The 26,239-nt window shown below is 37.7% G+C and overlaps 1 protein-coding gene across 3 annotated transcripts in view; it reads left to right on the top strand.

Moving 5' to 3' along the window:
* The window catches only part of HLCS (holocarboxylase synthetase), a 153,037-nt gene that overhangs the window by 33,060 nt on the left and 93,738 nt on the right, over positions 1 to 26,239 (top strand). For all 3 annotated transcript variants that reach the window (XR_004982280.1, XM_036404865.1, XM_036404784.1), the window contains exon 6: positions 15,286 to 15,557. Coding sequence is in view for 2 of the 3 variants with exons in the window: in XM_036404865.1 (XP_036260758.1) it covers positions 15,286 to 15,557 (272 nt within the window). In the remaining variant the exon portion in view is untranslated. The remainder of the gene's footprint in view (positions 1 to 15,285; positions 15,558 to 26,239) is intronic.

Here is a 26,239-nt window from a genome sequence, read left to right as displayed (position 1 = left end):
CCTGCTCGCAGTGTGGAGCACAGATATCTGCAGGGACAGGGACAGGTGGTTCTGCTCAGAAAAAACCCCAGGAAAATCCCAAATCCTGCGGAATAAAGAATGTGCCCTGCTCAGAAATGCTCCTCCCCGCCTGTGCTTGGGTCTGCAGGACAGTTCTCAAGCACTGCCTCACTTTGGGTCTGTTCTTGTTTCATTCTTTGAGTGAATTTCCCCAAAATCCTGAATTCCAGTGCTGAGCTTTCCCCTGGACCTGGGGATCCAAACGTGCCCTTGTGGAGTAGGAGCTCATGGTGTGTTGGACTTGAGGCAAACCCTGGGTTTGTTCCACAAAATTGGACCTTACTTTGTAAGATTTAAATGAGTTTTATGTCCAGCTTTAAATGAGAAATTTAACTTGAGGTGATTCTTTCCCCATTTCTCCCCGAAATGCTTTCGGCTCCCTCTGGAGTTTCTGGAGCTCGTTCCTGGATCCTTAAATCCAAGGTGCAGCCCAGGGTTGGATCCCCATCGTCCTGGATTTCCTCTGGGGCAAAAACTTTGCTCCTTTTGCTCTGAACAAGGCTCAGTCCCAGCGGGAGAAAGTGTTACCTCTGAAAAAGGAGAAAATAATGAAAAAACACGTGGCTGGGAGAGCTGTAAATGAAATTGTATCATCCATTCTCACAATTGAGCATTGTGTGAATACTGTGTTTAAATACGGTATTTTCAACCGTGTTTTGTAAAAAAAGAATTATCAGTTTCTGCTAAACTGGGCATTAGTGAGGCTTCTTTCAAGGTTCAATATTTGCTATCCAAGTTTTAAATTGCTGTGTATGTATGCAATGTATTTTTGAATCATGAAGCTTCTTTGATAGTCTGCTAAATAAAAAGCAGATTTACTTTCTTTTTTTTTCTTTTTTTTCTTTTTTTTTCTTTTTTTTTCTTTTTTTTTCTTTTTTTTTCTTTTTTCTTTTTTTTTTTTTTTTTTACTTAAAAAAAATAATCCTATGCGGTCAAGGTAATATTTTAAAAATATCTTTGATTAGCAAAGAGATGTTAAATGAAAATCAGTGGTAGCTTAATACTGGGTTTTGGAGCAGGACAACAAGCCAAGTGTATTCTTGACATTTTAGTGCAAAATTCCCAAGAAATTCTTTCTTTCCAAGATGTTCCTTTTGGAATTTGGAGACCAGTCTGTCAACCTGAGTGTGTTTATAAAGGAATATAAAATCCATGGTCCATGCTGAACATCAGCCCTGCAGTTTTGGGGCTGTGCTGGAATCTCCGAGTTGTGGCACTTTTTAAAAATTTTTTTTTACTTTCTTCTACTTTAAAAAAAAATAATCCCATGCAGTAATGTCCATTTTTTAAAAAAATATCTTTGATTAGTGAAGAGATTTTAAACGTAAATTAGTGGTAGCTTCATACTGGGTTTTGTCTTTGAAGCTTGATAACAAACCAAGCATATTCTTGCCATTGTAGCGTAAAATTCCCAAGAAATTCTCCTTTCCAAGATGTTCCTTTTGGGATTTGGAAACCTCTCTGCCAACCTGAGTGCGTTTTAGGAAGGAATATAAAATCCAAGGTCCATTTTTGCACGTGGTGAGAAGTTAAATTTGGAGTTGAGATCATTTAGAAGCTGAAGTCTTTTGAAGCGGGGTCACAGATTGCTGAGTCTCAGAACATTTCCCGTGCAGTTTTCGGGCCGCGCTGGAATCCCTGAGTTGTGGTACTTTTAAACTTTTTTTATTTCTTTTTTTTTTTTTTTCCTTTCTTCTACTTTAACAAAAAATAATCCCATGCTGTCATGTTCATTTTTTACAATATTTTAGATTATTGACCAGATATCTTAAATGAAAATTAGTTAATGGTAGCTTAATACTGGGTTTTGTCTTTGAAGCAGGATAACAGACCAAGTGTATTCTTGCCACTGGAGCATATCAATCCCTGGAAATTCTTCCTTTCCAATATGTTCCTTTTGGAATTTGGAGACCTGACTGCAAACCTGACTGTGTTTTAGGAGTATATAAATTTAAAATCCAAATATAATATAAACTTCACAATCCATGCTGAACATCAGCCGTGCAGTTTTGGGGTCGTGCTGGAATCCCCGAGTCGTCGTACTTTTATTAATGTTTTTTTTTATTTCTTTATTTTCTACTTTAAAAAAATAATCCCATGTTGTCATGTCCATTTTTTTACAATATCTTTGATTAGTGAAGAGATCGTAAATGAAAATCAGTGGTAGCTTAATACTGGGTTTTGTCTTTATACCAGGACAACAGACCAAGTGTATTCTTGCCATTGTAGCGTAAAATTCCCAAGAAATTCTTCCTTTCCAAGTCGTTCCTTTTAGAATTTGGAGACCTCTCTGCCAACCTGGCTGTGTTTATAAAGGAATATAAAATCCATGGTCCATGCTGAACATCAGCTGTGCACTTTTGGGGCCGTGCTGGAATCCCTGAGTTGTCGTATTTTTATTAATGGGTTTTTTTTACTTTTTTTATTTTCTACTTTAAAAAAATAATCCCATGCTGTCATGTTCATTTTTTTTACAATATCTTTGATTAGGGAAGAGATCTTAAATGAAAAATAGTGGTAGCTTAATACTGGCCTTTGTCTTTGGAGTGGGAAAACACACCCAACGTATTCTTGACATCGTAGCGTAAAATTCCCAAGAAATTCTTCCTTTCCAAGATGGTTTTGGGAAACCACTCTGCCAACCTGACTGTGTGTTAGGAAGGAATATAAAATCCACAGTCCATGTTGAACATCAGCTGTGCACTTTTGGGGCTGTGCTGCAATCCCCGAGTCATGGTACTTTTTAAAACTTTTTTTTGCTTTCTTATTTTTTTTACTTTTTAAAAAAAATAACTCCATGCTGTCATGATAATCTTTTAAAAATATCTTTGATTAGTGAAGAGATTTTAAACGTAAATTAGTGGTAGCTTAATACTGGGTTTTGTCTTTGGAGCAGGATAACAAACCAAGTGTATTCTTGCCCTTGTAGCGTAAAATTCCCAAGAAATTCTCCTTTCCAAGATGTTCCTTTTGGGATTTGGAAACCTCTCTGCCAACCCGAGTGCGTTTTAGGAAGGAATCTAAAATCCAAGGTCCATTTTTGCACGTGGTGAGAAGTTAAATTTGGAGTTGAGATCATTTAGAAGCTGAAGTCTTTTGAAGCGGGGTCACAGATTGCTGAGTCTCAGAACATTCCCCGTGCAGTTTTCGGGCCGTGCTGGAATCCCTGAGTTGTGGTACTTTTAAACTTTTTTATTTCTTTTTTTTTTTTTCCTTTCTTCTACTTTAACAAAAAATAATCCCATGCTGTCATGTTCATTTTTTACAATATTTTAGATTATTGACCAGATATCTTAAATGAAAATTAGTTAATGGTAGCTTAATACTGGGTTTTGTCTTTGAAGCAGGATAACAGACCAAGTGTATTCTTGCCACTGGAGCATATCAGTCCCAAGAAATTCTTCCTTTCCTTTCTATGTTCCTTTTGGAATTTGGAGACCTGACTGCAAACCTGACTGTGTTTTAGGAGTATATAAATTTAAAATCCAAATATAATATAAACTTCACAATCCATGCTGAACATCAGCCGTGCAGTTTTCGGGCCGTGCTGGAATCCCTGAGTTGTGGTACTTTGTAAACATATTTGTTTTACTTTCTTCTACTTTAAAAAAAAATAATCCCATGCTGTCATGTTCATTTTAAAAATATCTTTGATTAGCAAAGAGATTTTAAATGAAAATTATTGGTGGCTTAATACTGGGTTTTGTCTTTGGAGCTTGAAAACAAACCAAGCGTATTCTTGCTGATATAGCGTAGAATTCCCAAAAAATTCTTCCTTTCCAAGATGTTTTTGGGAGATCACACTGCCAACCTGGCTGTGTTTTAGAAAGGAATATAAAATCCATGGTCCATGCTGAACATCAGCTGTGCAGTTTTGGGCTTGTGCTGCAATCCCCAAGTCGTTGCACTTTTATTAATGGGTTTTTTTTACTTTTTTTGTTTTCTACTTTAAAAAATAATCCCATGCTGTCATGTCCATTTTTATAAAATATATTTCATTACAAAGAGGTCTTAAATGAAAATTAGTCCTAGCTTAATACTGGGTTTTGTCTTTATACCAGGACAACAGACCAAGCGTATTCTTGCCATTGTAGCGTAAAATTCCCAAGAAATTCTTCTTTCCAAGATGTTCCTTTTGGAATTTGGAGACCTCTCTGCCAACCTGACTGTGTGTTAGGAAGGAATATAAAATCCACAGTCCATGCTGAGCATCAGCTGTGCACTTTTGGGGCTGTGCTGGAATCCCTGAGCCTGCTCCATGTGAAAATGCGTTGTGGTTTCACCTTAACATTTCCCAGACATTTCTGCAGCTCCCAAACCCCTCCAGTGTGAGATGGTGGGGAGGCTTTTTTTCCCTCAAAAAAGGCAAAAATGAGGTCCAGCTGAAAGCTTGTGGGAGTTTAATGCGTGTTTACAGTGCTAAGAGGAGAATCCTTGGCTCCTGTGCTGCTATTTCATATTCATGAACACTAAATTCATTCACATTTGATGTGTGTAACCCTGCTGAAAGGCAAAATAAACCTGCTGGAAAACCCTCAGCTAAGAATTGGGTATTATCAGGGAGAAGAAAAAATATTTGCTTAGGTTTTATTTACTTTAATCATTCTGCTGCTAATTCCAAGATTTTCAACAAACAATTTTGTTGTTAGTTTAAAAAAAAAAAAAAGTTTTGGTACCAAATAAAAATAGTATTATGTGATAGCTGTTGAAGAGAGCCAGTTTTAGCTGCTGAATATATTGCATCTAATTTATTGCCCTATTAGCTGAGAACAAAATTCTTCTGTATTTTCTTTTCCTTAGTCTATACAAAATACTTTTGAGAGTAATTTAATATATATGTGTACAGCATTTGGGGTTAGATTTATATCTGAATTTATGCTTCCAAACATGACTTGGATTATATCATTTAGAGAAGAAAAATCAACCCACTTTATTATGCATCATGCTCAGATTTTTATGCAAAAGTGGAATGTCTTTTCCTTTCTGCCTAGGCTTATTTTTAGCCCAGTTGCCCATAGGTTTAATTTACTGTAGACTTTTCCTTCAGAAAAATAACAATTTTATTACAAAGTAGGTGTCACGAAGAATTAAACGCCCGCCCTGTAATTTCTCACACCTTTTTTCTGGTAGGATAAATCACCACCTGGCAGAAATCTGATTTATCAGCCTTTGGCTGAAGTGTTTGGTGGTGATGTTGTGTCAAAGGTGGACCTTGTTCCTCTGGGTGCTTTCCCCTCAAAAGCAGATTTACGGGCTGGGGCAGCGAACGTGGCCCAATTACTGGTGTGGGACCGGTTCCCCTCTCAGAGCTGCTCGTGCACTCGTTCATTCTGACATTCAAAGCTGCTGGTAAAGGAGATTTTGCCCTGTGATTTTTAGTATCCTGTGCTTTAAAATAAAATGTGATCATTTACTGGTACTGAGCCTGAACTTGGATTTTGGTGTAACGCGTTGACAGTGCATTTGTGAGAAATTAGAGAAATCCTTCTTTAATTGTTGTGTGTGCATGTGGAGCTGAGTGAACACTAATAAAACATTTTAGAGTATTTTAACACAACTCCACTTTGCTCTTTTTGTCCATGAGGAAACAAAGCCTGAGCTGTAAATTCTGCTTTTAGCAGAAACCTCGAGCAGGCCTCAAAATCAGCCCTGAGAAACGAGCACAGTGTCCTAAAACTCCATCAAAAGAGGGAATTCTTGTTTCAGTGGACTGCTGGCCTTTCACATGGAATATGGTTCCCTTCCCAATGTCATGGGCTTTTTTTTCCACGTGCATGGACGGCCCCAGGATTTTTTTTAGGCTTTTTTTGTTGTTTTTTTTTTTTTTTTTTACAGCTACGCTTTCAGTTCTGGATGACGTTTAGCCTTTGACCCAGGCACTTTCTTACAATAAACAGTTTGTTGATGAGAGCAGCTGCTGGGAAGATTGTTTCCAGACTGTTCTGCTGCAGCTGAGGAAGGAGAGGAAGCAGAATCTGGGATGCACCTTACAGCCTCCTCCTTGTTCCTCCCCTCAGAGCTGGTGTGTGCCCAGCAAACCTCCAGCACCTCTTCCCATCCTTCTCCTGGCTCCCCAATTCCAAGGTGGAGCTCTCTGCTGAGACCAGGAGAGATGCAGTTAAAACAAATTCACTGTGAAGACCAGAATTAATTTCTTTTTGTATTATTTTTAACTTATTTACCTATTCCCATCCTTCTCCTGGCTCCCCAATTCCAAGGTGGAACTCTCTGCTGAGACCAGGAGAGATGCAGTTAAAACAAATTCACTGTGAAGACCAGAATTAATTTCTTTTTGTATTATTTTTAACGTATTTACCTCTTCCCATCCTTCTCCTGGCTCCCCAATTCCCAAGCAGTGCACCCTGCTAAAGCCAGGGGAGATGCAAACTTGCAGTGAAGACCATAATTAATTTCTTTATTTATTATTTTTAACCTGCTGCATGTCTTATTTTTAACCTTATGTATTATTTACTTATGTATTGTTTTTAATGTATTATTTTATGTATTAGTTATAGATTATTTTTGACCGCTTTACCTATTCCCATCCTTCTCCTGGCACCCCAATTCCCAAGCAGAGCACCCTGCTAAAGCCAGGGGAGATGCAGATAAATCAAACTTGCAGTGAAGACCATAATTAATTTCTTTATGCATTATTTTTAACCTATTTACCTATTCCCATCCTTCTCCTGGCACCCCAATTCCCAGGTGGAATGCTCTGCTAAAGCCAGGGGAGATGCAGTTAAAACAAACTCCCTGTGAAGACCATAATTAATTTCCTTATGTATTATTTTTAACCCATTTACCTGTTCCCATCCTTCTCCTGGCACCCCAATTCCCAAGCAGAGCACCCTGCTAAAGCCAGGGGAGATGCAGACAAATCAAACTTGCTGTGAAGACCATAATTAATTTCTTTATGTATTATTTTTAACCTATTTACCCATTCCTATCCTTCTCCTGGCACCCCAGTTCCCAAGTGGAACTCTCTGCTGAAGGCAGGGGAGATGGAGACAAAACAAACTCACTGTGAAGATCATAATTAATTTCCTTATGTATTATTTTTAACCTGCTGCATGTCTTATTTTTAACCTTATGGATTATTTACTTATGTATTGTTTTTAATGTATTATTTTTATGTATTATTTATGTATTATTTTTGACCGCTTTACCTATTCCCATCCTTCTCCTGGCACCCCAATTCCCAAGTGGAACTCTCTGCTGAAGGCAGGGGAGATGCAGACAAATCAAACTTGCTGTAAAGACCATAAATAATTTCCTTATGTATTATTTTTAACCTATTTTCTCTCATTTGTCATTATTTTTCTCTATAAAAAGTAACATCTTGACTTATTTTTCATCAGTCACTGAATCCTGCCCTGGGCACTGCTGTCTGTTCCCCAGGATGAGCTGCTGCCCATTGGATAAATGAATTTTCAGCCTACACCCGGTGCTTTTTGAAGCTAAATTTAATTTTGGATTGAGATTTAGGCAGGGATTTATGGGCAGTTGCTGGATGTGTAGTCCAGGAATGGGTTGAAATCTAAGATGCTTCGTGTTCAAAGAGATGGGCTTGCAATGAAGAGGGGAAGGATACCTTGCAGCACTTTGTTAAAAATCTTTCCCTTTTTTGGATGAAGTATTCCACATATGGGTTGGGAAAATGGATCCACTGTGTTTATGTAATGCAATATTTGTTTTTAAAACCACTCTGAAGAGTGGAGACAAAACCAAGGCACTTGACTGAGTGGCTGGAATGATCTCTCAGAAATGATGAGCTTTTTCTGCCTCTCTTCAGCTAAATATCCCCCCAGAGCCAAAATAACCTCTGGAGACTCCGAAAAAATCAGGTTGGTTGGGAATTCCAAAAGTGACCAACCCGGCCATCTCTCTAAATGTTCTTCTGTGCTTTGTGCAGTCCAAATCTGCTGCTTTGCACCGTGTCTCGCTTTAGGAAATATAAAAATATTATTAAGAAACTGCAACAGATTTACAGGCTGTGCAGAATCCTGGGAATGCGCAGCAAGTACCAGCCAAGGAACTGCAGTTCACGAGAACATGAAATGAAAATGTGCCTCACTTGTAGGACAATAAAATCTTTATGAAGTTCTTCAGGCCGTGGGGAAAGGAGGGAGTGCAGAAATGGGGGTTTGAGAGGTTCTTACCCAGTGAACAAAAACACCACTGGTGAAAATAATGGCCTGAAATTAATTGTAAGCAGTTAATGTTAAAGGAGTTTCCTAAAAATGTCCTAAAAACTGGATTCATTTGAGTACTTTGTGTATTTCCAGGTTCGGAATGTGGTGTAAAGAGGTTTTTGTGTTTAAAAGTTCTGTTTGTTCCCTTTGTCCCAGTTGGTAGAAAATCCATCTCCAGGCTGGCCCTTCCCTAAGTCTGGGTGTGAATGGGCAGTTTGGGAATGTTATTCAGTATTAACGACATCAGCATTGAAAGTATTCTCATTTTTATTTTTATTTTTTCATTTATTATTTTATTATTATTATCTAATGATATCTAATACCCATTCTTCATCCTCTCCACTTTCTCTGTCATCACCAAGAGATGATTTTCCTCATTTCTCTATATCAGTTTTGCATCTGTTTGTCTTTTTTTTTTCCTTCTCATTTCTTCAAACTTTTCCTACAGGAAAAGTCATTGTACTTTGTTTTTAAGAGAAAATCATGCACTTTAATGAAAGATTGAGGTAGTAAACTTAATAGATAGCATTTTACAAAGCCTCATTAAAAGGTGGGGTTTGAAATAAATAAGGACAGTAGATAACATCATTTTTCCTGCATATTATGTGTATTTACAGTAACTAAATATATTTGTATGTTGAGATATTTATATATTATATATAAATAATAAAAATAAATATATAAATATATTATAAAATATATGTTTATGTATAAATATGTTGAGATATATATGTTGATATATTTATATCTTTTTGGTCATGTTAAATTCCGCCTCTGTTGGATCCAAATGATGCTGTGGGAGCTCTCCAGTGATTAATTAACTAATTAATTAATTAAAATTGAACACCTTCAAAACTGTTGAGCAAAGCTGTGTAGGACAAGGAGCACGTGGAGATATTTTTTGGTCTGTAGGTGTGTGAATTTTTATCTTTCAGGCTGAACTCAAAGGACAACCCTCCATCAAAATATTTCCTTTCCTATCAGTGCTGACAGAGAATCCATAGGGATGAAATATAGAAATTTGAGATCCTGTTTGAGTTGTGTAACGCTCCTTTGGGAGCAGGAAATTCAGGAAAAAAAAAAAAAAGCAGATTTTAGTCCTGTTGGAGGTGTGATGTCTGGTTTTGCTTCAGGCAGGCTCCTCTAAAAATTGGGTGCTTTGTGCCTGTGTAATCCTCACTTGCTTGCAGTTCAAAAAAAGAGCATACATATAAATATATAAATATAAAATATATTAAAATTTATAAATAAATATGGTTTTGTGTCTATATATATATATATATACACACACACATACATACATATATATATATTTAAAAAAAAATATGAGATTTAATCACTCCATCAGCTGATAAAACATGGATCAGTGCATCAACTGGAAACTTCTCAAAATTAAATATAGTTAATTGAAAATCATAAGATTTTATACAAATGAAGGAAAAAAAAAAGTTTCAAATCACCTTTTGTGTCTCCAGAAAGTGAATATTTGACCTCGCTTCACAAGCACAGCTAATGTACAATATTTTAATCTCAATGTTGAGTGTACAGGTAAAATATTTTAATCCCAGTATTGAGTGTTCAATTACAATATTTTAATCCCAATAGATTGTACAGGTACAATATTTTATATCCAATATTGAGTATTCAGGTACAATATTTTAATCCCAATATTGATTGTACAGGTACAATATTTTATATCCAATATTGATTGTACAGGTACAATATTTTAATCCCAATATTGAGTGTAAGGTACAATATTTTAATCCCAATATTGAGTGTTCAGGTACAATATTTTATATCCAATATTGAGTATTCAGGTACAATATTTTAATCCCAATATTGATTGTACAGTTACAATATTTTAATCCCAATATTGATTGTACAGGTACAATATTTTATATCCAATATTGAGTGTACAGTTACAATATTTTAATCCCAATATTGAATGTTCAGGTACAATATTTTAATCCCAACATTGAGTGTACAGTTACAATATTTTAATCCCAATATTGAGTGTTCAGGTACAATATTTTATATCCAATATTGAGTGTACAATATTTTAATCTCAATATTGAGCGTACAGTACAATATTTTAATCCCAGTATTGAGTGTGCAGGTATAATATTTTATTCCAAATATTGAGTGTTCAGGTACAACATTTTAATCCCAATATTGATTGTACAGGTACAATATTTTAATCCCAATATTGAGTGTTCAGGTGGAGCATCATGGTTCATTTAAATCCTCTCCTTTTCCCTCACAGGAGAGAGGGAACTGATGGAAAATGTTTGGTTTATGGCATTGTATTTTTAGCTTTCCTTTCGTTTCACCTCCATGCTTTTAACAGGAATCAAATTGAAATGGAATTTAATAGGAACCAAATGAATTTAGGCTGCGGGTGAATTTTTTTTCCCAACAAAGAATTCCATTGATGGGGAGTCTCAGGCCCGTGGTAGAAAAAAGCAGCTCCCAAATCTGCCCAGCTAAATTGCATTTATCTGTGTACATGAGCATGCAGATAAAAATATAAAACCACATCCAAATCCTATCTATATAAACAGATTCTAAGAATAAAGTCTTGGATTTGGGTTTCTTTTTAACCATTACAACTGGGTGTGCTCAGTGCAGAACTCTCATCGTTTGACAGAGCCCAGGTGCAAATAAAATCTTCTCCATCAGGAGCTGTAATTTTGTGTTATTTTATACTGCAGCAGAGAAGGCTCCAGGTGCAGCTGGTTTCTGTCTCTGTCTTCCCTCCTTGTTGTTCAATCTCAGCCTCTTAACTGGGGAAAAGTGAAACTTAATGATTATGAAATTAAAAAGAATTTCAAACAGCAAAAGCAAACTTCAGTTACGGAGCATTGCTGCACACACCTGACCAAACTCTTGAAATTAGAGAGAGCAGGTGTGAAAGTAAATAAATAAATATATAAATAAATGAAACACAGCTTTTGCTCTTCCTTCTTTGTGTTACAATTAGCACAATTTGTGCTGATGAGTGGAGGAGCTGAGGGTCTGGAGTGTGCAGCAGCTGAACTTTGCATTTTTGGGAATTTTGGGAATTGCTGTCCTCTGCATCTCCCTTCTTGCTCAGAGCTCCTCAGTCAGTGCCACTCTCAGCCTGACAAACCAGAATTCTCCTGCTGTGTCCCTGGGAAATTCCCAATCTCTCCTCGGTTCTCTTTAAAGGATTCCCATTGAGCTTTGGAGTGTGGAGAATTTATTAGTGAAAGGTGTTGGGTAGTTTGTGTTGGTGCAGTGCTTTTCTGCTTTTGGGGACTTTTCTTTTAGAATACATTAAAATTACATTAAATTTACATTAAATTACATTAAAATTACATTATTATTTTTTACCATTTAAAATACAGGTAGAAACATTCTCTTCCTATAAATATTAAACTTGTAGATGAGTTTAATATTTATGTTAATAAATGATTATTTAAATAATAATGTTACAATTAGCACAATTTGTGCTGATGAGTGGAGGAGCTGAGGGTCTGGAGTGTGCAGCAGCTGAACTTTGTATTTCTGGGAATTTTGGAATTTTGGAAATTACTGTCTGGGTGTGCAGCAGCTGAACTTTGTATTTCTGGGAATTTTGGAATTTTGGAAATTACTGTCTGGGTGTGCAGCAGCTGAACTTTGTATTTCTGGGAATTTTGGAAATTCCCAATCTCTCCTTGGTTCTCTTTAAAAGATTCCCATTGAGCTTTGGAGTGTGGAGAATTTATTAGTGAGAGGTGTTGGGTAGTTTGTGTTGGTGCAGTGCTTTTCTGCTTTGGGTGACTTTTCTTTCAGAATACATTAAAATTACATTTTTTCCCAGCACTTCTCGTGGCAGTGGCCACCAGGGGCTGCTGCAGAACGGCAGATGCTGCTGGACCAGGAGAGCTTGGGAATTCCAGCTGGGTCCTGGGCTGAAATCCCACAGTTCTGACAGGATTGTGTTCCTGGTCAGTGGACTTGGAGCAGAAATTATCCCTGACTTTGCATATATGTTCATTTCATTATACAATAATGTCATTTTTGCTGGGCCAATGGTGGGATGCTCAGCATCCCTGTTCCTGGAACTTCGTGTGAAGGAAATTCTTACAGTAAAAAATTAATTTTTCTACTGTGACCTGTACTTGAAACTTTGTTAAACACCTAAACCCATATTTTCTTAGGAATTTGTTAGGAACTTTCTTAAGAATTTGTTTGGAATTTTCTTAGGAATTTGTTTCCGTATTTTCTTAGGAATTTGTAAAAATCCCCCTCCTTGGTTATGTGTTCATATTTTTGATCAGCTCAGCAAGCACATAGGCATTATGGTGGAAATTAGCTTGAAAATTATACACCTATAACAATTCTTAAATACTTCAGGATGCGTTAGAAGCAGTGAAAACAAGAAGTTTGCCTAAAATCTATGGAGGAAAATCACTTGAAATAATCCACTCAGGAGAGTAAATGGTTGGAACTGTGGGGCATATTTGTAATAATGGAACAGCACACAGAAATAGGTGCTGGTTTGCTCTTGCCAGGAAATATTGTGTGGCAAAACCACATCATAATTATCATTTATTTACAGTGTCATCACACTTTGGTCACCTTTATCTTGTATCTTAATTTCTGTCAGACTGTAAACCCGGCCTTAGGTGAGTTAATTCTTGGTGAGTCAAACCCAGTTTTTACTTTGGGTGAGTTAAAATCCTGTTTCTGTAAAATTCTGTAATTTTTAGAGAGATGAAATTAATTTTTAGGAGATTAAATGACTTAATCTCTGTCAGACTGTAAACCCGGCCTTAGGTGAGTTAATTCTTGGTGAGTCAAACCCAGTTTTTACTGGGTGAGTTAAAATCCTGTTTCTGTAAAATTCTGTAATTTTTAGAGATATTAAATTAATTTTTAGGAGATTAAATGACTTAATCTCTGTCAGACTGTAAACCCGGCCTTAGGTGAGTTAATTCTTGGTGAGTCAAACCCAGTTTTTACTTTGAGTGAGTTAAAATTCTGTTTCTGTGTGTAGGAGTTGCACATCCAGGTCTGCTGAGTGAATTTCTGTGTTTGGAAAGCAATAGGAAAACACTCTCTGATTAAGCCCAGTTTTTCCATGTTCTCCCTGACAGAAATGAAAGCTGTAATTTTTCTAAATATCAGTTACAGCCAATCAGTTACTGCGGGTATGTAAAACAAGTAGGATAATGTGTAAGGAATTTATTTATTCTGTCAAAGCTCTGAGTGAAGGTGCAGGTCAAAGAAATGCTCACAAAACCTTTAATCATCATCACATCATCATTTATGATGCAGAGCAAAAAAAAAAAGAAAAGGAGAGGGGGGGAAGGAAATATTTAAAGATATTTTGTCCAAGAGTTTAGACAGAAAATATTCAGAGGGAGCTTTAAGAAAGCAAGAAATGAGGAGTAATTTCTCTGTAACTAAAATTTAGCTGCCGAGCCTCTCTTAGGCTTGGGGCTTGACAGAATTTGGGAAACATTATTCTTTCCTTTGTGTCCTGTTCTGCCCCTGGGCTGACAGCACGGGCTGTGGAATTTGAGAGCAGGTCATTGCTGGGGGTGGAAATCCAGGGGAAGGTGTTGGGAACAGGAGCACTGCTCCCACTCCTTCTCCAGGTAGAACAGAGGGATGAGGAAAGGAGGAGCAGTTCTTGGGTGGATAAGTGTTTGTGGGGAGTTTGCTCTCAGTTTGTGGGTTTTGAGGAGTTGGGCTGGAGCTCAGACACATCTTCAAGGGCAGGTTAGTCCTGCCTTCAGCACTCACAGGAAATGTATTCCAGTTCTCAGATACAGCAGTGGTGGGAAGGAGGGGTGTGGGTTTGCTTTGGAACCTTTTTGTTTAAAAATCAGATCTCTTCCTCTTGGAAATTTGAGGGCAAGCATCACTAGTGCCTTATTTCCAGTCGAATTGAAGCCACAATTTTTTTGTGGTTTCATTTATCACATAAAAGACAACTTCAACTGTCTGAAATTTAAGCTGCACACTGAGCAAAAAGCCCCAGAATCTGTGTTTGTGGCTGTTCCTGAAGTTGTGGCAAACATATCAAACCTCTCAAAGCAGAATTTATCTCCAGAAAGAGTGAATGTGGAGCAGTTGGTGCAGGGTGTCACCACAGGGGTACTGGCAGCAGTAAATCATCCTTTAGCTGGAGGTGTGACCTGCTTTAGCAGATATTCCACTGAGAAATCACTAAATGGGTTTTTTAAACTGCTGGTTTGGCCTTCAAGTTGAGTCTTAGTTGTGGGAAATGGATTTGTAGGGAATTCTGCAAGCCTGACAGAAGGCTCACACAGTGTGTGCATCTGTGAGCAAACCTTGAGACAAGAAATGCTGCCTTAGAAATGCCCTGGAGTAGGACAGACATTGCTGAGAGAGAAATGGAGCTGGAAACAAGTTTCAAAGGATGGTTTTGTAAAAAAGACTGGATAATCTGGAGAAACAGAACTGTGAAAGATACATTGCAGTGGGACCCATGAGGGGTAATTTTAGATGTTTGGCTTTAAGGCATTTCCAGCATGGTGTGGCTAAAGCTGATAGGCCAAGAAACACTTACAGTGCATTGTAATTAGGAAATAATTAGCTTCTGATTGTGAATTATAACACCTGTATTGTCTCACCCCTCTCATGAGACTGAAAATGGAATAAAAGGTTTTAAAACACCTCTCAGCTGCCCCATCTCTGGGTCAGAAAAAGGCTCAATCCAGCCCTTAGTGCTGGACTACAGGGCTTCCTCCAGCAGAGCATCTCAGCACGGTGAAAATGAATGTGTGCCCTCCTTGCTTCAGGGTGTAGAGCACTACCAACAAGAGCACTACAATCCCTGCTACAGGGACAAATTAAGCTTAATTAATCTTCAAATGAGCGCGGTCTTGACTCTAGGAGAGTGTCAAGTACGTGCAGCAGAGCTTCGTTTTTGAGGAGGAAAAGTTTCCCTGTTTTGAAGCAGAAGATTGCTTGAGTAAAACCAGTTTTGGAAGAACGTTGGTGTGTCCTCACATGGGGCAATCTGCCTTTCTGATCTTGTTGCCCTTGCCCACAGGAAATCCATCTTGCTTTCCTGAAATGGCTGGAGGGGAACGTGGATGCCGAGGGGCTGAGGGCGTCCAGCAAGGTGTCCCTGAAGTTTGTTCCGTCCTGTGAGTCCAAGGTGGAGGTGACTCCGTCCCTGGTGCCCGTGATCACGGAGATGGGGAGCTTCTCCTCAGAGCATTTCAGCCTCCAGACCTATCAGCAGCATCTCCACACCAAGAAGCTGGGAAAGATCCTTCTCTTCACTGAGGTGACCACGACAACCATGAATCTTCTGGATGGGTAAGATGGGGATCCAGGGCATCCTGTGTCAATTTTCTGATTGGGAATTTTTAATTGTGGTAATGCTCACACAATGCTCAGAGAGAAGCTGGACACAAAGTCAAGAACTTCAGAATTCATAATTGTGGTAACACACAATGCTCAGAGAGAAACTGGACATGAAGTGGAGAACTTTATATTCACAGGATATTAATTGATAAGATATAAAATACTGAGCCCTAAAGAGTGGGGAAAGCTGGAAACTGGACATGAAGTTAAGAACTTTATCCTCATGGGGTATTAATTGATTGATAAGATGTAAAATACTGAGCCCTAAAGAGTGGGGAAAGCTGGAAACTGGACATGAAGTAAAGAACTTTATATTCACAGGATATTAATTGATAATATGTAAAATACTGAGCCATAAAGGGTGGGGAAGCTGGAAACTGGACATGAGGTTAAGAACTTTATGTTCACAGGATATTAATTGATAAGATATAAAATACTGAGCCCTAAAGAGTGGGGAAAGCTGGAAACTGGACATGAAGTAAAGAACTTTATGTTCACAGGATATTAATTGATAAGATATAAATTATGTATTATCAATATATATAAACTATATATATATAATTGATAATATATAAAATACTGAGCCATAAAGGGTGAGGAAAGCTGAGTAGGACAACTTTTTCCTTGGTAGTGGAGTTTAATCTTTATTCCTCTGAACATCACCATAAGAAAATTTGATTTAATAAATATTCATAGTTAGGAGATTAAATACATTCTCTAGTGGAAGTTATTCTCTAAGCCTCTTCCTTGAGAGCAATACCAAGGAGGTAATACCAAGCAATACTTGAGAGTGATACCAAGCAGGTTGTGCCCCTAGTTTTAACCTCCCTGTTTTCTCTCATTTCTTTTGCTGAATATTTCCCTAAAATGCTCTTTAGTGCTTGGTTTGTGCTCCTAAAACATGGATTAGGGCTCTGCTAGAGGTTCTTTCATCGTCACACAGATGACCCTTGTGAATGAGCTGTGGGATACCTCAGAGAAGGTTCCTCGTTAGAGTTTAAATGGGATTAAGTGATAGGAAAATCACAGTTACTAAATCTCAGCCTGGAGTCTGTGCACAAAGGCTGTACTGTCGTGTTTAGTGGAAATCTGGTGGAAAAAACTGTCCTGGGGAAGTTGTTGCCATTCAGGACAGAAACTCCAGGCCTGCAGCAAGTTTTGAATATCAGGGTTAATTTATCCGCAGAAATCGCAGATGAATTTTACAGGTGAAAAACAAACTCAGGAATTCTTTTGGGGGGATTTTTTTTCTTTAATCTAGATTAAATTGCCATGAGTGTTGTTGTCACTGAAGAGTTAACCAACAATAATGGCTTCAGTTCTCAGCCTGAGAGCCTAAATTGCAATTTGTGGAGAAATACAAATTTCAACTCCAAACCATTCCCTGTGTGTTCAAACATCCACACATTAGACAAAAAGTTGCTGTCTAATTTTGCAAATCCCCTCCACCAGATTTAATCCTGCAGCTGATTTTGCAGTGGCTTTTGCAGAGATAAAGACTTGCCAGTTTGATAAGAGGCCATGGAAAGTTATTTTACAGAAATTCAGTTATTTGTAGCATTTGCCTCTTCATTTTTAGTGCTCACAGCATGTTCAGCCCACAGGGTTGAAAGGAGGATTGTGAAGAAATTGGTGATAATTGAATAAATCAAGAGGTTTCTTCCCTCAGTTTGTTTTGGTAAAATGAAGTGTTTAATTCAGAGGTTTGGGATTTGATTTGCAACAAGCTAAATGGAATCTGTCCAATTTATGAGTCATTAATTATCAAGGCAAGGGAGATAAGAGAAGTGGTCTTGATTTTTCAGATATGTTTAAAAGTTGGTTTTTTATATTAAATAATCCAAATACAATGAAGTGCTCACAGATGTAGGTCTTCAAGATTTCCCCCATCATGATGAGGTTTAAATAGTTAATTTTCAGGTAAGTTCTGAACTACAAATCCTGACTCTACATATCTGAGGCTTAAATAGTTAATTTTCAGGTAAGTTGTAAACTACAAATCCTGATTCTACACATCTTATGCTAGGAAGATGGTCCTGGGCAGATCATAATTTGAATTATTAATTTATTAATAATCTATCTTAAATTTATCCTCCAAAAAGACCTTTCTTTTATAAAGTTAAAATAATTGTCTTAGGTGTTATGGCTGATGCTGTAAATACTCTGTTGTCATGGGTAATGGAATAATGTAATCCTTGTGATTTGCAGCTCACTGAAGAACCTTGAGATTTAAATGATAGCATTTCGTAATCTAGAAATTGATGCAAATTTTGCATCTAGAAATCGATGCAAAAATCAGGTAATTTTTATTGAGGGAAAAAGTTGTCAGTTTTTTAAGGTGCTTCCAAAGGAACCAATATTAATTTGTTAGGAAAAGTGTGTGGTGCTTGTGTCTCATTGTCAGTTCTGAATGAAAGGAAAGAACATCTCAGGAAAAAGAATTCTCTTGGCTTAAAGAAAAAACAGTTACTCTTTGATCATTCAGGATTCCCAGAAAAACATTGCAACACTTTATTCAGGCATTGCATGAAGGACTCTGTTAGAATCTCCCAAATTCGACTCTCTCAAATTCTACCAAGTTTTGATGGTTTAAAATATGCAGACACCTCAAGGACTTAATGAATGGGATTTGTTGTAAGTTGTTTAATTAGTAGAGTATCAAAAAAATTCAGCATTTAACTTCTGTCACATTGGATTTTCTCATACCTCTCCCAAAAGGTGCCAAACTTTAATTTCCCTTTTCCAAATTAGGGTCTCCCAAATTTGTCTCAAATTTCACGAAGTTTTGATAGTTAAAAATAGTTAAAAATGTACAGATACCTCAAGAACTTAATGAATGGGATTTGTTATAGTAGATTATCCAAAAAATTCAGCATTTAACTTCTGTCACATTGGATTTTCTCATACCTCTCCCACCAACTGGATGCCAAACTTTTATTTCCCTTTTCCAAAGTAGGGTCTCTCAAATTTTACCAAGTTTTGATGGTTAAAAATACACAGACACTTAAGAACTTAAAGAATGGGATTTGTTGTAAGTTGTTGAATTAGTAGATTATCAAAAAAAATTCAGCATTTAATTTCTGCCGCTTTGGATTTTCTCATACTGGATGCCAAACTTTTATTTCCCTTTTCCAAAGTAGGGTGTCTCAAATTTTACCAAGTTTTGTTGGTTAAAAATATACAGACACCTCAAGGACTTAATGAATGGGATTTGTTGTAGTAGATTATCCAAAAAATTCAGCATTTAACTTCTGTCACATTGGATTTTCTCATACCTCTCCCACCAACTGGATGCCAAACTTTAATTTCCCTTTTCCAAAGTAGGGTCTCCCAAATTTGTCTCAAATTTTACCAAGTTTTGATGGTTAAAAATATACAGACACCACCTAATGATTGGGATTTGTTATAAATTGTTGAATTAGTAAATTATCCCAAAAAATTCAGCATTTAATTTCTGCCGCTTTGGATTTTCTCATACCTCTCCCACCAACTGGATGCCAAACTTTCATCTCCCTTTTCCACCTCCCCAAATTTCCATAACCCCCCCAAAAAATGAAGGGATGGAAGGGGGAAAAGGGGGCTGGAATTAATTTAATGGCTGAGCAAGCTCACAGTGGAGAAACAGCCGGAGCCTAATAGGGGCCTTTGTCTGCATTTCCACCCTGGCTGGGAACGTGCCAGTCAAAAGTCAGGCAGGAGCAACAGGTGGGAACTATTAGACCTGTCATAAAGTTTGAAAAATTGATTCTGGAGGCTGAGGGAATAGATTGGACTTGACAGTGTTGTCCTAAAGATTCTAAGGGAAAGTTGTGTTGTTTAATTTGGGATCCCTTGATTGTTCATTAGCTCTCCAGATGGTGGCTGGGGAGCTTGGTGCTCACTGTACTGTCCCTGGTCTGTATTTGTGTGTCCTGAGGTCACAGCAAAGTGGGAATTCACCTGCAGGTACCCAAAATTTAATGGCATTGGCCTAGTTGTCAAATAAAAATTCCTAAAACTGTCATATGTTGTTTTAAATGATCAATATTCCTTCTGTGATTTCATGTTCCAAGTCCTTTCAGGCTATTTTTTAAAAGCACTGCAACTTTTATTTCTCAAACTGAAATTTCAAATCCTCCCCAAACATTGTTTTTTTCTCTAGATGGAAATTCTTTCTGTGAGTTTCAGAAACCTTTTCTTCCCAGATGTTTATCCTAATGCCACCTGAGCAGGTTAACCCTGCCAGAAACGGTTCCACTTTCCTTGGCTCCTCAGAGCATCCCTGGGAGTGCAGGTTTTAAAATGAAACCATTGTTTTTGAGGCTGCATCTGGTGTAGTGATACAAGTGTTACATTTTAGACTTAAAATGTGTGTATATATATATATATAGAAAGTGTATTATGTATATATATAATATATATATATTATATATATATTATATATATGTATAGTGTATTATGTATATACACACTATATATATATATATATATATATATATATATATAGTGTGTGTATATACATAATACACTTATTACACTCATAAGGCTTGAGATTAACAAAGAAATATTTCTATTTCTAATATTTCTACTCACTCTAATTGGGTGGAATGGTTTCATGAGCATTTCACTGAAATTATATTATGAGATAGAAATTTCAGTTTTGTTCTTTATCTTAGATCCCCTTTCAGTGTTTCAGTTGGCAAAAAATTTGATTTACACGTGACTAAACCGGCATGGGATATATTCTGTATGAAATGCCATCATGAATCCCTTTTCTCCAATATTTAAGAAGCACAAAGTGCCATTGTTAGGGAAAGTTTGACACAAAAGTGGTGAATTTTAGTGGAAGTGAAATGTGGGCTGAGGTTCCTTTCATAACTGCTGAATAGGATATTTAAATAAAATGTCAGTTGAGAGTAAACAATTTCCAAACAGCTACAAGCTTTGCAGAAGAAAGTCTTTTCTATCACTGGTGTCCTTTTACTTTTCTAGATTCATACTGCTGAATTGTGAAAAGCTGAACTGCAGCTCTGATTTTGGGAAGTGAGCATGAGGACTCATTTTATTTGAAAACTCTTGGTTTAGCTGGATTGAAATACGGATGCTGCTGATGCAGGTCTGAGTTAAGGAAAACCAGTGTGTAATTGAAGGAGATGGGAATGGCACTGCAGAGGCAAACAAGCTGAGATTGCCAAACTGTCTTAGGGACTGGGGGGTTTTTAATTTGGTTTCCAAGTCCTTGTTATGTTTTACTCTGTGTTTAGTTATTCCTTGCACCTTGGCAATGCCCCTTACTCTCCATTCAAACTGTATTTTTAAAAAACTGAGTGATTGGGATGAGCTTTAAGACCCCTTCCCACCCAAACCATTCCCTGGTTCCCTGATAATCTTTGTATTTCAGCATGATGAGACTCTCCCAGTACATTTTTAGCCTGCTAAAAATGAGTATTTTGTCACAGACATTAACAGTTTTATAAATTAACCCCCTCCACCCTTGTCCCTCAGGAATTTTGGTTGGGGAGTTGGAGAATACCACGGTGTGCAGGAGGGATTCTTCCTTGCAGGAAAGGTGCCTTTCTCTCAGGAAACAGGAAATTTGAATAGGAAATTATAAAACCATGTGCTGTTCAGTAGGTTATTTGCATTTTAACACTGAGTATCTCCTATACTCTATCTTTTCTGCAGCTACATAACCCAAAAATATTTTGTCAGTTTGGATATCGAGGTCACAGTAGTTCATACTGCCTTTAAAAACTCAGATCCCTTGATTTTGTGAAACTGTAGGATGGGATAGGAATGCTGTGCTTGACTAATGTCTTACTTGTAATCCAAAGTTTGGTACTAAAAACAATAGACCTGCTCTTTATATTCCTAGATATAGTAATATATATATATGATATAGTAATATATATATATGTATGTATGTATGTATGTATGTATATTATATCGCTTCATTATTAACATCACTTTTATTACTAACTTCTAAGCTTCCATTTTTTAATTTATTTAAGTGATTGAAGGATTTTTATCCTCAAAACAAAATCTTGGTGCATTAAATAGCTGCTCAAGGATTTTTTTTTTTATAGGCAGTATTTTGTGCCTTTCTTTGGTGCTAAAGACCAGCTCATATAGCAGAGTAAAGTTTGTTTCCCTTAAATCAAATCAAATTAAGTTCAACAGGAGGGTTTTTTTTGCTAATTTAGTTTTAAATGTATAATATTTCATACTTTATTGTGCCATTCATTTATGGGCAGCGCTTTGCACCAGCCAGTGCTGGGGGAAGCTCAGCCCGATAACAAAAGATCACGCAGGAATTTTGGAGTTTTTGTGACACAGCCAAGAGTCTGTTCCTTCCCTGGAAGAATGGGGAAGTTTTTGGCACTGATTTGCTCCTGTGCCATTCCCAGACTCTTCCCTGCCATACCATTTTCCAGGACACACTTGCTGAAGGATTTCTCTGTTGGGATTTGGCGTCTCCTTTGCGTCACTTTCCCCTGATTTTCTCTCCACCTGTCGTGCACCATTCCTGTGGGCACCGAACAATCAGGTCCCTATTTTCCTGTCACGCACCTTGTGTGCCTGATTTTCCACGGAACTGAAGGCAAAATGTGCCCTTCTTTCTTCTTTTTTTTTTTTGTTGTTGTGTAAAATCAGTGGATTTTCTTCCTGTTAAAGGAGTGGGCCCCCTGCTTGCAGTGCAGAGGGAGGTTTGGCATTCCCAGTGGGAATTGAGTCATAAAATAAAGATTCCCGTTTGGCAGAACAATTAACCCGTGCTGAACTCCAGGGGGAGATTGGGTTTCCCTGCTGCTGGAAGTTCCTGAACAATCCCCATTATCACAGGGACACCACCACAGCCCCGAGCAGCCTGGAATCTGAGGGAAATGTTCTTTAAATCTGGGGGACTTGTTCCTTAAATCTGGGGAATTGCTCTTTAAATCTGGGGGAAATTGTTCTTCAAACCTGGGGGAAATTGTTCTTTAAATATGGGAGAAATTGTCCTTTAAATCTGAGGGAAATCGTTCCTTAAATCTGAGGGGAATTGTTCCTTGAAATCTGAGGGGAATTGTTCCTTAAATGTAAGGGGAATTTTTCTTAAATCTGATGGAAATAATTCCTTAAATCTGAGGGGAATCTTTCTTTAAATCTGAGAGGAATTCTTCTTTAAATCTGGGAGAAATTGTCCTTTAAATCTGAGGGAAATCGTTCCTTAAATCTGAGGGAAATTGTTCTTTAAATTTAAGGGGAATCTTTCTTTAAATCTGATGGGAATACTTCCTTAAATCTGAGAGGAATTGTTCCTTAAATCTGAGGGGACTTATTCTTTAAATCTGGGAGAATTGCTCTTTAAATTTGGGGGAATTGTTCCTTAAATCTGAGGGAAAATGTTCTTTAAATTTGGGGGAATTGCTCTTTAAATCTGAGGGGAATTGTTCTTAAAATCTGAGGGGAATCATTCCTTAAATTTAAGGGGAATCGTTCCTTGGAATCTGAGGGGAATCTTTCTTTAAATCTGAGGGGAATGGTTCTTCAAGTCAGAGTGAATTGTTCCTTAAATCTGAGGGAAATTGTTCTTTAAATTTAAGGGGACTCTTTCTTTAAATCTGATGGGAATAATTCCTTAAATCTGAGGGGAATCGTTCCTTAAATCTGGAGGGAATTGTTCTTTAAATCTGGAGGGAATTGTTCTTTAAGCCTGGGGGGAAACATTCATTAAATTTAAGGGGAATGATTCCTTAAATGTGAGGTGAATCTTTCTTTAAATCTGAGAGGAATTATTTCTTTAATTTGAGGGGAATCATTCTTTAAATCAGAGGGAAATCATTGCTAAATCTGAGTGGAATGGTTCTTTAAATCTGAGGTGAATTGTTCTTTAAATCTAAGGAGAATCATTCCTTAAATCTGAGGGAAATTGTTTTTCAGATCTGAGGGGAATCATTCCTTAAATTTGAGGGGAATCTTTCCTTAAATCGGAGGGAAATTGTTCTTTAAATCTGAGGGGAATAATTTATTAAGTCTGAGTGGAATAATTCCTTAAATCTGAGGGAAACCCTGGCAGGCTGCACAGCTAAAACAAGAGTGAAGGAATCGTCATGGCAGGGTTTCAGTCACATTTTGCTGGTTTGTTTTACACAGTGCTGTTTTCATGCCCGCATTTGAAACCAGGAATTTGGTAATAAAGTGAAAAAATTGAATGCTGAAGTTTCAAATCATTGCAGCTCTTTGAAGAGGAGGATTAGCTTGAAGCATATGATCCGTGTAGCTGAATACAATATGCCATAATACATATGATATCTTGTTATAAGTAATATTAAATGCAACATATTATGTGTATATTATTGCTCTTGGTTTGCTAATTCCATGGCTGTCAATTTTGTTCTTGAATTGTAACTTTTATTTTGGAAAAGGAAATGCTGCCTAAGCTTAAACTGCCCAGAAGTACTCAGGGATTGATATTTGTACTTCATTGAGAAAGATATCATTGTGTTCATCAAACAGCCAACTTTGCCTTTTCACATGAGCTCAGAGCAGAATATAGTCTTAAATAAAGTCATGTGCTTATAAAAATAACTTCAAAACCTCAAACCCAGTCATAAATCAGTCTAGGACAGTGTGATGGACTTAAAAAGGGGAGCGTATGGCATAGAAGAACTAGGTATGTCATTAATCACAGAATCATGGATGGTTTGGGTTGGAAGGGACCTCAAAGCCCACCCAGTGCCACCCCTGCCATGGCAGGGACACCTCCCACTGTCCCAGGTGCTCCAGCCCCAGTGTCCAGCCTGGCCTTGGGCACTGCCAGGGATGCAGGGGCAGCCACAGCTGCTCTGGGCACCCTGTGCCAGGCCTGCCCACTGATAATGTGATCAGAAGAGTCAACTTTCCCACCCCCTGATTAAGCTCATGGAGTAGCTTGAACCTTGGAGAAATCCTGGATTTGCATTTTTGTCCCAAACCTCTTTCTTAGACTTCTAATCATCAGACTAATGAAGGAATGTATTGCCAATGTTGCATTCAGATAAAACAGAATAATAGTTGGGCATCCACGTGAGTTGAGAATGGGTTTGATTAACAGATTGCTGCCCACATGATGGACAGGGACATTTCACAAGGGGTGGAGTGACAGGACAAGGGGGAATCGCCGTCAGCTGAAGGAGGGCAGGGTTAGGTGGGGTATTGGGAATGAGGAATTGTTCCCTGGCAGGGTGGGCAGGGCTGGGATGGAATTCCATCCCTGGATCCCTGGCAGTGCCCAAGGCCAGGTTGGACACTGGGGCTGGAGCACCTGGGACAGTGGGAGGTGTCCCTGCCATGGCAGGGGTGGCACTGGATGGGCTTTAAGGTCCCTTCCAACCCAAACCATTCTGGGATTCTATGAAAGATCCAAAGGCTGAGCTACAACCAAATGCAGTTGCACAAAGTCAGAATGATTCCCTTGAGATTTCAGTGAAAAGAGCAGGAGTAAATTTATTAGAATCTCAAAGTTAGATCACAGTTTTCCATTTTGCACATCTCCCTCTCGTTCCTTTTGTAAGGAAAAAAAAGAAAAAGGAAGAAAAAGAAGTTGGATTTCCTCTGGAAGCAAAGTAGGAGCTGGGAAACAAAGCATGGCTGCTTGGGGAAATTCACACAGCACCTGTTCTGGTGTGGTTAAGAATAAATACACCAATTTTTGTTCATTCTTATGTTGCCAGTCAGAAGAGAGTGATTTCGTTTTAGAATTAATTTCAAGTGCTTGTTTCTAGAGCCAAAAGCTTTGAAAGCTTGTGTAATTTCTGTCTTAAGCAGTAAACATAGAAAATCCCACAGAATCTGAATTCTTGCCCTAAATCCCACTGGCCTAATTTATTTTCACTTATAGTCCTAGTTAAAATATTTTAAGAATCTGTTTGTATTCAAACGAGGGCTTGCATTTATCACACCTCATATCATTGAGCCTGAAATGTCACAGCCTGGAGAATGGTGTGTAAAAAAAAGTGAGGTTCCCCCACTTCAGCTTTGTGATCCCCAGGATTGCTATAAAATCCTGTACCTCATGTTGCTCTCCAGAAATTTACTGGCATTGTTCTTTTTGCTGAACTCTTAAACGTAGATGAACGTCCAGAGTTTTTTTGTAAACTTGAACTGACACTATTTTTACACTTTTTTTTTTTTACTGGTGATATTATCTTACATCAAAAAAAGAAAAAAACTCTTAAGGGTTTTACAGGATTTTTTGCAAACACAAAGCTCTCGTGGCTCGTTGCATTAAGGAGTTGTGGAATGCAGCAAGGAAGTGTCCCATGGACATTTTTAATTGGATTTTTATTCAAATGGATCATCAGGCTGCCCATCCACTTAGGAAGATGAAGAGGGAGAACTGGACAAGGAAGAAAAGGAGGGAGATGGAGCTGATACAGGAAGAAGGAAATAAAAATTCAAGGGAAACAAATTTTTACTGGTTATTCTTAAGCAAATACTCCAAGCTTAATGTAAAATAAATGAGATGTAGGGAGATTGCAGCATGAATTGGGGAACAATCATTGTTAAAGCACTTATCAAACAATTAATGATCACAAGCCCAAGACTCCCCTGTTCCACTGGCAGATTGTCAACTGAAATCTAATCAGCTCAATGTTGAGGTGGGATTTTTCGGATTTTTCTGAAGTTAAAGA

Source organism: Molothrus ater, chromosome 2, assembly GCF_012460135.2.
Source record: "Molothrus ater isolate BHLD 08-10-18 breed brown headed cowbird chromosome 2, BPBGC_Mater_1.1, whole genome shotgun sequence".
Classification (NCBI taxonomy): Eukaryota; Metazoa; Chordata; class Aves; order Passeriformes; family Icteridae; genus Molothrus; species Molothrus ater.
The sequence above is the reverse complement of the archived record's forward strand: the minus strand, read 5'-3'. Positions and strand labels throughout refer to the sequence as shown.